At 35.1% G+C, this 9828-nt stretch overlaps 1 protein-coding gene across 4 annotated transcripts; it reads right to left on the bottom strand.

Annotated features, from left to right (window-relative positions):
- Window positions 1–978: 978 nt before the first annotated feature.
- On the bottom strand, window positions 979–6211 carry LOC149531197 (endo-1,4-beta-xylanase 5-like). Of its 4 annotated transcripts, XM_089809499.1 has the most exons (10): window positions 5954–6211; window positions 5672–5858; window positions 5552–5586; window positions 4962–5190; window positions 4701–4876; window positions 4503–4601; window positions 4217–4363; window positions 1917–2555; window positions 1678–1759; window positions 979–1481 (listed from the first exon to the last, which is right to left on the bottom strand). In XM_089809499.1, exons 2-9 carry the CDS (start codon window positions 5766–5768, stop codon window positions 1727–1729), a joined length of 1455 nt encoding a protein of 484 aa, XP_089665625.1. In that variant the 5' UTR covers window positions 5769–5858; window positions 5954–6211; the 3' UTR covers window positions 979–1481; window positions 1678–1726. The 4 variants fall into 4 exon arrangements, with proteins under 4 accessions (XP_089665625.1, XP_089665624.1, XP_089665626.1 ...); XM_089809498.1 differs by lacking the exon at window positions 1678–1759 and having other exon boundaries at window positions 5954–6169; XM_089809500.1 differs by lacking the exon at window positions 5954–6211 and having other exon boundaries at window positions 5672–5891.
- Between the last annotated feature and the right edge of the window lie 3617 nt (window positions 6212–9828).

Here is a 9828-nt window from a genome sequence, read left to right on the forward strand (position 1 = left end):
TTGCATGAAGTGTGTTGAAGATTTTCACAATGCTAAATCTAAAGAAGAATGTCTTGAATGCATATGCTTGAGTCACTTAAGTGCTTAAGTACTTGATTGAATCATTTGTGTGTGCAAATGAGGGACTAAACTTGCTTTTATACCTCTCCTTGGGATTTTGGGGTGTGAACTTCAAAGCAAACCAAAATGAGATTTAATATCCCACTCCTACAAGCTAAATAGAACACAACTTAAATTTGGGGCCCAATATTTGATGGGAGCATGTAACTCAAAGTGACTCAATCCCACCAATGTGGTCCCATTGGGACCTAGGAAATGCTAGGAAGAAGCCAAAAAAATTATTAGAATGAAGCTAGAATAAAAATATAGGGTATAGGAAGCCATACACATTAAAATAGGACACATCTAGGATAAGTTATATCATCTAACTTGTTCTTTATGCTAAAATTCAATGTCCACATTAATTAGTATAAAGTCAAAAGTGATAATCTTATGTACATAAGTTTTTATTAGTAAAATAACCTAATCTTATTTACTTAAAATATTAGTTTAAATTAATTATATTTGTTACAAGCTATCTTACTTAAAATAATATCAGTTAGTCTAAACTAATCATATATATACATCTTATCATATTAATCTAGATTAAAATCCCTTAACACTTTTATATTCTTAAAAATAATTTACATAATTAAATTAAGTTGTTTAATTTTATATTCTAATCATATTATTACAATCTTCCAACAATATTTATACTAATAACAATTATACAAATAAATTACTATTAAATTTGAATAACATAAGTAAATGTTTTATTAATATTATTTTAGAATGTTAATTTGTAAATTAAAGATATTTTCATTGATTTTCTTTTATAAATACATTATAAACTTTGATTTTGTATTTATAAACTTTGGTTTCTTAAAATGATTTTAAAATTACAAATTTTCCGAATGAAATCGAATGAACCATCCCAAATTTCAAATCAATTTCCTAAATAAAGTAAAATTCAGAACGTGTTCTTAAACACAACTTTTACATCAATATTATTAGAAAAACGGATAACAGTAATGTTACTTGAAGAATGCATCAATGGAGGTAATGTAGCAGCTCCTCACAAAACATAACAAAGGCTCCTCTAGCTACAATCAGATTTGAATATAAATGTGCTGCACTCCATCACCTCGGGAGACAGACGTGGATTTGGTCCTGTTTTTTTCACCATACGTAGCAGAGAATTCGTAATCTCCAAAGAATCCATTAAAATTGAATAACCCATTTTCATCGGTCATGCCGTCCACTTTAGTTGTCCATTCCTTCAGTAGTCTATCAACACTGTCTCCTGCTGGCAAATTATTGAAGTTGTCGTCCGTCAAACACATCTGATAACACCCATTTTTGTCAAGAGCACTCCACATAATTATTCCCTCAACTGCTGGAAAAGAAAATCCTTCTCTCAATATCTCCTCCAAATATGCGGCCTGCAAATTGGGAGAAATTCACCAGATCATTACAAGATAAATCACTGTCAAAAACAAGATTATAGACAAATCACTGTCAAAAACAAGATTTTTATATAGTCATAATGGGAAAATGTTTAAAGAATTTTTGTGTTTGATTGTGTTTAGGATTTTATATCAGTATTTTGAATCACACTCCATGATCTATTATCATCACCATAAAGTCCAACGATGATCCATCACACTCTGTAATTCGTGATCACGTTTTATCCTTGCTCCCTCCCTTGGATTGCTTCATCCTAATAATGATAGATCACAGAATGTGATTCGAAACATTCATAAAAAATCTAAACACAATCAAACCCAAAAATTCTTACAGATAATAATCACATCTGAATAATCAGAATATGAGACTGAATCTATGAAAAGTCCATAGAAATTGTATAATTTCCTTACCTGGGTTTCATGATCGAAGTTGTCGGCAACATCAACCTCTGTAAGCCAAATGGGTAGGCCAAGAGTACTCAATTTCTCCAAAACAGCCCTCATGAAGAGAATATTTGGTTTACTAAAATGACTTTCGAGCCCAATTCCTTCCATAATTTGTCCCGATTCCATGAGTTTGGTGAGTTTGTGAATGTAAACATCGGCTGTAGCCTCAGAATCCGAGCAGGTCTCAATGACATTATAGTCATTCATGAACATGGGAGTCCAAGGATCGAGCCTCTGGGCTTCCAGATAGAAGCCTAGTGAAGCATTGGGCCCGAGTTTTTCCTCATAATACGAGAAATGCAGCATCTCATTGCTCACATCCCAGCTGATAAAATTGCCTTCATATCTATCCACTAAAGACTCAATCCTCTGCTTCACGGCTTTCTGCAACTCCTCCTTGTCCAGGGAAGTGACCCATTTTGGGATGTATCTTTGATCCTCCCAGAAAATATTGTGCCCCCTAGTTTGAATGCCATTTGCATTGCAAAAGTCCAGCAGCTGGTCTGCAAGACTGTAATTAAGTTGCCCTCGTTGAGGTTCTGTTGCATACCATTTCAGTTCATTCTCAAATACAGCGGCATTGAATCTCTTCCGGAACCATCTCTGTCGCATTTAATTCAACAGAGAGAATGTATTTAACAACTTCAATTTGAGGGAAACAATTCAATTCTAAAATTCTTGGCATGAAAATAAAGAATCAGAAATATCTAGTCCAAAGAAAAAAACAAGTTTATATTGAACCCTCTTTAAAGAAAAGCACTGGATTTTTTCGCTAGTGTGCTGGATTTTTTCGCTAGTGTGCTGGATTCTTTTCTGAAATTTTGGGCATTCCCTAGTTCCTCTATAGTTCCAAATTTTGGTGTGTATGACCAGTCCATCTTACATTATAAAGTAAAATAGAATGGATTCAGTTAAACCAGGTTAAGAGATCTGTAAGTCGAATTATGCCAATTTTCTTGGTGTATCTCTGTAGGTGACACAGCTTAAAGCATTTGGGCATTTGAGTATTTAGGAATCTCACTGTAGAAGTGGTGGAGTGCATAGTGGTTGAAAATGTTATTTTAAAATAGTCACCTGAAACCCCGTTATGTTCACCTCCCAATACTCACTCACTAGAAAACACCAGTACTTGTGGTAAAATGTCTCAGTAGTTAAGTAGGAGATAATTTCCACAGCAAGTCAAATTGTGTTATTGCTATCATAAAACGTCTCAGTAGTTAAGTAGGAGATAATTTCCACGGCAAGTCAAATTGTGTTATTGCTATCAAGATTTAGCTATGTGATTTTTGAGTCAAACTCATTGACCCATGTTTCATGAGTAACTTAGCACTCATTGGATGTAGGTGATGCTCACAGGGGTGAAGCACCGGGACTTCCCGGGAGGTCACCCATCCCAGTACTACTCCAGCCTGAGCGCGCTTAACTATAGAGTTTCCTCCACGGTTAAACCCAAAGCTTGCAACCCCATTAGTGCTGTGCCTTATGAACCATTCACTAGAAAGCCCCTTAAGCTCATCAATTGATAAGTAGGAGATAATTTCCACAGCAAGTCAAATTGTGTTATTGCTATCAGGATTTGCAAATGGGGCTTTCTAGTGAATGGTTCATAAGGCACAACACTTAGTGAAGGTTTTGCAAATGGGGTTGCAAGCTTTGGGTTTAACCATGGAGGAAACTCCGTAGTTAAGCGCGCTCAGGCTGGAGTAGTTCTGGGATGGGTGACCTCCCGAGAAGTCGCAGTGCTTCACCCCTGTGAGCTTTTATCTAGATCCAATGAGTGCTAAGTGTTCCATTTATTCTCATGAGAGATGGATTCATGTTGAATCACTACTCATGAAACATGGGTCAATGAGTTTGACTCAAAAATCACACAGCTAAATCCTGATAGCAATAACACAGTCTCAGTAATTGTTATGAAATGTCCCAATAGTGGTGTACAAATGGATCAATCACTAACCCAAAAAGCTAAAAAATGATCGACTACTAGTACAATATCTATGACATCTACTCTACCGAATCTCTATCGAATCTCTTTCCTCTACCAAAAAGGGTATTCTGCCATCAGCTGGCTGTAAAGGTCATTAGGCAATAGAATAGGCTGTTAATTCCAATCTGGCTACTTACAGTACCGCTCTTATAGGTCTTACTGACCAATCCAGACGAACATTATTAAAAATTATCTCATCTAGTCACACAAACAAACAAATTTTTGGTACTATCTAGAAGCTGTAATGTCTCTGTAATTACAGGGCATGATTAATTACCTGATATGGATCATTTCCAAGAATGGTCTTAGATATTGCCGAGCCCAATGGAAACTGTCTAGAATTCTGCTTGACCGTGACATTGGCCTCTTCCAGCCGGTTGCCCTGCAGATCTGAGACATGAAGGCTCACCATTCTCATTCTATTCTGTCCATGATTTCAGTGGTCAATCAATATTAAAATCAGATCAAATTAACAGTAATTACAACAAAATCGTCCAATGCTTAAGAGAAGGATTGAATTACTAGACTTTCTGTTTATATGAATAACAAAGATGAAGAAATACCATTCTAATTCTTTCCTGTTGCAGTAAACGCCATTTTTCATCCGTAAATGGTTGTATGGAAACACTATCAACTAAGATATCAACATCTGTATTATTACTCTGCAAATTAACAAAGGCACCAACCTAATGAACATCAAAATACTGGGTAAAATGGCGGAATTCCAGAGAAATTTAGATTGGGCATAGCTTAAAAGCAACCTCAAAATAGAGCTTTGAATAAGAGGGAGACGACTCGGGAACAAAACCACCCTTGAGGAAAGACCAGCATCCATTTCTAGCCATCACATTCCCAGCACAAACAAAAGTTGTATTGTCTATCTCCACAATTGCTTTCACAAAGGCAGAGTTTACATCTCCCCTGATCTGCACCCATGCTGCATATTCTCCCATATCAATTCACACAATCACAAATATAACCTATTGGGCTATTCTATTAATTTCCTGAAAATCCATTATTACCTGAGAGAGTATACTTTATCTCTTGGCTTAAATTTTCTAGTTTCTGTGATGGGGACCAATACCCCATTTGGCGATTAGTTGCCACAATGTATTTATTGCCATTATTTTCAGACTCTATATGCAAGTTAGCATTCCCAATTATTTCTGTCCAGCCCTCTGTTTCATCTTCAAAATCAGGATTAACAAGCATGCCCCCATTGTAAAGAGGTGCTGCTGGGTGCATTTCGCACTGCAAATCAAATGTCGAAGTAGTTAATATATGAATTCAAGTTTTGAGATTTCTAAAGTTATGTAATATAAATAATACAGTTTTTGGCTTCAATTGGGTGAGAGTTTTGTATCAACATTTTGAACCATACTGTGATCCACTATATTTTTGTTCTTTCAGCTCTCTTCTTATCCTGATGATGATTCACTAAATTTGATTCAAAACATTAATGAAAAACTCTCTCACAATCAAATTTAGAAACTATATTAATATATATGAAATTGTGTAATCATCTATCCAATCAAATTCAGAAACTATCAACCAAAAAATGAAGACTTGAAAAACTGGAAAATGAAGACCAAATAACAATTTTTGAGCATACCTCCGTATAAGTAGTAGCATCGTAATCAACGGTCTCTGTACAATCAGATTCAATATATTAGGCGAAAATTTGATAATACACCTATGTTTAAAAGGAAGTGATGAATATGAATTTGCTTACCATTTGAACTGGCCGCCATGTTTCTGCACAAAATCAACAGACACAGCGTCACCCATTTCATTTCAAGACAAAATATTTGGAATTTATACATTCCCATGGCAGCAAATCCTGGAAATACTGTAAACCCTTTCAATGCTCCGTAAATATTGCTAAACCCGATGTAATTTGAGGATTAGGACCATCTTTTCTGTAAAAGTGAGAATCAGAGAGCTTTAAATATCAGTAAAATGGCGTCAGGAGGGGGTTATGAATGTGGTCGAATTAAGGAATCATAAAACGTACGCTTTAAACCGCGACAAACAGAAAGTATCCCCACTTCGAAATCTTCTAAGTCAAAACTTTGTGCTGATTATCTGGTGGGCACCATTTGCATATAAATATCGAAATCAACCATTATACGTTTTGTTTCTACCGGGAATTAGCACATTCTCTGCTTAATTGCGATTGATTCAAGACAAAGTTAAGCAGATTTCGGTTATTATAACAATATGGCATTGTCACACAATTGTAACAGTCACAATCCGACCAGGTCACGGGAGACTAATGTAATGTACTATGAACATCAATTCAGAATAAAGCGCCTGTTTTTAACTTGTGATTGAAAAGGATTGAAGTGACAGTACCATCACATGTGGAAGAATGCTCGTGACTTACTATCGCCCATTCTTTCTGTGTGTATTGATATTGCTGTCTACATGCCTTGCTTATTGTGTGCAAAGTTAGTGCATAACAGCATTATGTGAAGAACACTTGAAAATTCTGAAACTGGGCTCATGCAAATTCTCTGAATCGTTCTTCCAAAAGCACATCTTGAGTGCTCTTGGTACAGATTCATAACTTTTCTGAACATGCCAGAACTATCAATTGATTAAGCATTAATCCCAAATTCCAAAATTTAAAATGGGAAAAACTCAAAAACACCACTTTTAGTATTATGATCAGAGAACTAGATATGTTTAGTTAATATAGAGACAAATGAAGAATCCAACAAAAAAGTAATTGCCTTTAACGTATTGTTACAAATGCTCTGCTCTGTATCTGGACAGATATTATTGTTTACGGAATTTTTGGGCATCTTCGATTTCCAGATTGGATTGCATTACAAGCAATACGTCTCAGAGTGACAGTTCCATTTTAAATTGTCTCCTGATGATTTTTCCTACTGTCGGTTAATTCAAGGGCTGTACAAGCGAGGTTGGGTATAGAAGGAACTTGTTTTCTATGAAGGTTAAGAGTTGGTCCAACCTCTGCAACTGAAATTCTAGTTTATCAGAATATCACACATTTGAGCATATCCTGAATTGATTTTTCAACTGGTTTTCATCTCATCAATTGCGGCAAACATTTTGAAGTCCTTATAACTTTGATGTTCGCTCACACCCAAATTATGGCTATGTTTTAATGGAAGATGGCTGGCAAAGAAATTATCTCGAATTAAGGCCCCGGTCTCATGGAAGGTGGTTGTCAAAGTACTATCTCCAATTAGAGCCCTTATCTTATGGAAGGTTGATGTAAAACTTAAATATAAATAATAACTATAATTGCAAAATTTTGAGTAATAAAACTTATGTGCTAATTTTTCATTCTAAGTTTTCAACCACTCTATGTGATTCTTACAAGACAAATATCTTAGATGAAGAATACAAATCAATTAATTGTAAGATAGGAATAAAAAAAATTCTATCTTCTTTCTTTTCTTTGTTTACTTTCTTATCTTCTTGTTCTTTTCACTTATTTTGTTCTTCTTGCAACTATCTTTTTCTTTTCATTCACTTGATTCTTCTTGTAAGTGACATTTCTTCTTTTATTTTTTATTTTTCATTTTTGTCTTTCATCTCCCACATCATTCATTTGTTCCCTTTCTTTGTTCTTTTCTAGGTCTATCTTCTTGTCCCCTTTGGCTCTTCTTGTAACTAACCTCTTTTTTTTTTTTTTTTTTTTATTATTGTTAACATATCTTCTTAATGATGACTCACATATAGTATCTTCAAATGTTGAATGAAAAAATAGCATGAAATTTACTTATATTTACTATAAAGAATTATTTTAAATATAAAAAAGGTCACAAATATAATTAATTTTAATAATTCGTGTGACCCATTACTCATGAAACACCAATCAATGAGTTTTATCTTGATATCAATATGTACTTATCAATTGATAGTGAAATGGTAAAACTTAAAAATAAATTGATTATGATTAATAAAAATTATGTGTTAATTTTGCATTCCAAAATTTCAACCACTTTGTGTGATTCAGTACCACATAGTACTTGCCTTACCATTTTAAATCTACAATTTCAAAAACCTTGGTGAAAGCCAATAAAAGGAGACAAATAAGAAGTGAAGGAGCTTAATTACTTCTTATTTATAAGTGGAGTTATGCAGGTCATTGTGGAAGCTTTGTGTTCCCATTATAAAAATAATAATTTAGAGTTTATATTACTAATATTAATTTTAGATTAAGCTTGAAATTTGAAAAGATCATATAAAATATTGAAGTGATTTTTAAATATTTATATTAATTAGAAGGTCCAATTATATTTTATAGTTTTTTAATAATAAGAAGACAATTTCTTGATATTAATTTTTATACAAACTTTGACGAAAAAATAACAAATATATATAACTAAAATTGTTAAAATAAATTAATGATAGTATGCTAAAATTTTATCATAAAGTTTTGAATATGAAAAAAAAAAATTGAAAATAATTTAAGCAATAGAAAAAATTAAAGTCTAGAATTTTTTTTTTAAATTGAAAAGGGTTGGTATTAGTTTCTAACAATGTATGTTTTTGATATAACAGAAGCCAAAACTAGGGGGTTGGCCCATTACAACAGTGGTGGCACAACCAGCAAAAAGCCAGACAACAACCAACAAACAACCACACATAGCACCCTTAATGGTTTACATCAAAAATAAAAGTAGCAGAATAATGGTAATTAAAAGTACTAGGGATCCAACCCTTAGGACCAGCAAAGTTTAATAGTTTAACAAAAAGCATATAGGTGGTCATCACATCGTACCATCTATAGACCAGAACAAAGTTTAACCAAAAAAATAAAGCCATCAGCAAAGGATGGAGATTGAAAACCAGTAGAGTACCAAACACAATAGAAAACAAAAGGCTGCTAAGTGGCATCTTTTTTCTTTCCTTTTCCAACCAAGAGCACCTTGGCCCTGTCTTCAGCAAGAAAGCCATAGAGAAACTTTGAAACCTTCTTCCCAAGGTTGTCCTCCTCCAATGCATCAGCTAACAGCTGTAGAGTAGTAGTAGTCACATGAGTCACCTTAAGGGTGAACTTTGAGAATAGGGAGAAGCCTTCCTCCATCACATTTCACCTATCTTTGAGCTCCTAGAGATCCTTCTGGGTAACCTCCCCTTTCTTCTCTATTCCCAACTTTAATCCCTTGCTATTCACCAAAGTTTTGCTGCTATCCTACACCACAAGATTGTCAGTGGGGGCCTTTAGGTTAACTAGACCATCATTTCTGACCAAGGAGGATATGGTGTCAGGGGAGTCAATCATGGTTTTGGAGTTCTCCTAGTTGTCAATTGGAGGCTGGGTGATGATGGTAGAGACATGGGTGGGGTCAAGGGAGGGGTCCTTGATGGGATTGTCTGCCTCAAAATCCCATGTACCATCTAGGGTATCATCCCATTTCTCTACCTCTTTCTTTGTTTCATCTTTCCCCTTCTCCTAGTCATCCCCCAAGTTCTTGTCACTCTCCTCAAAGTTAGTGTCATCCTCTTCGTTCTCCTGAAAGAAACAAGCCAATTGCTTAAATCTTCCATGGGTCTTAGCAATTCTTCTTGGCCTTCTTCTAATCCCACCAACTTCCTCATTTGAATCCCCAGTTTCCACCTCCACCCTCTTTCCCATTTTAATTCTCTTATTAGCTGTCTATTCTATGGCCATCTTGTTCTTCCTACCCTTAATAGGGGTTTGGCTATGGGAAGGCTGAGGAGTGGGGACATAACTACCACCCGCAAATTCCAAGTGCAGGGAAGCCCTAGAGGGGAGGACATTGTCAAATGCAATCACATGAGGCGGACAAAGGGCAAAGTGAAAATGGAAAAGGTGAAACATGAACCCTTGGTGAAGGATAGTGAAGTTGGCCCCTTTCTTCCTTTTTTTCTCCACCCGACCTTGGT

This window comes from Cupressus sempervirens, chromosome 11 (assembly GCF_028749045.1).
Source record: "Cupressus sempervirens isolate cs-2001-9-10 chromosome 11, ASM2874904v1, whole genome shotgun sequence".
NCBI lineage: Eukaryota > Viridiplantae > Streptophyta > Pinopsida > Cupressales > Cupressaceae > Cupressus > Cupressus sempervirens.

What these genes read in the sequence shown, in the direction of transcription:
- LOC149531197 (XM_089809498.1), bottom strand. Translation starts at nt 5,768, where the DNA reads ATGGGAATGTATAAATTCCAAATATTTTGTCTTGAAATGAAATGGGTG. An exon ending in GATAAAGTATACTCTCTCAG is followed by an intron (nt 4,877 to 4,961) that starts GTAATAATGGAT and finishes GAGAATATGCAG; the next exon opens with CATGGGTGCAGATCAGGGGA. An exon ending in TTGGAAATGATCCATATCAG is followed by an intron (nt 2,556 to 4,216) that starts GTAATTAATCAT and finishes TAAATGCGACAG; the next exon opens with AGATGGTTCCGGAAGAGATT.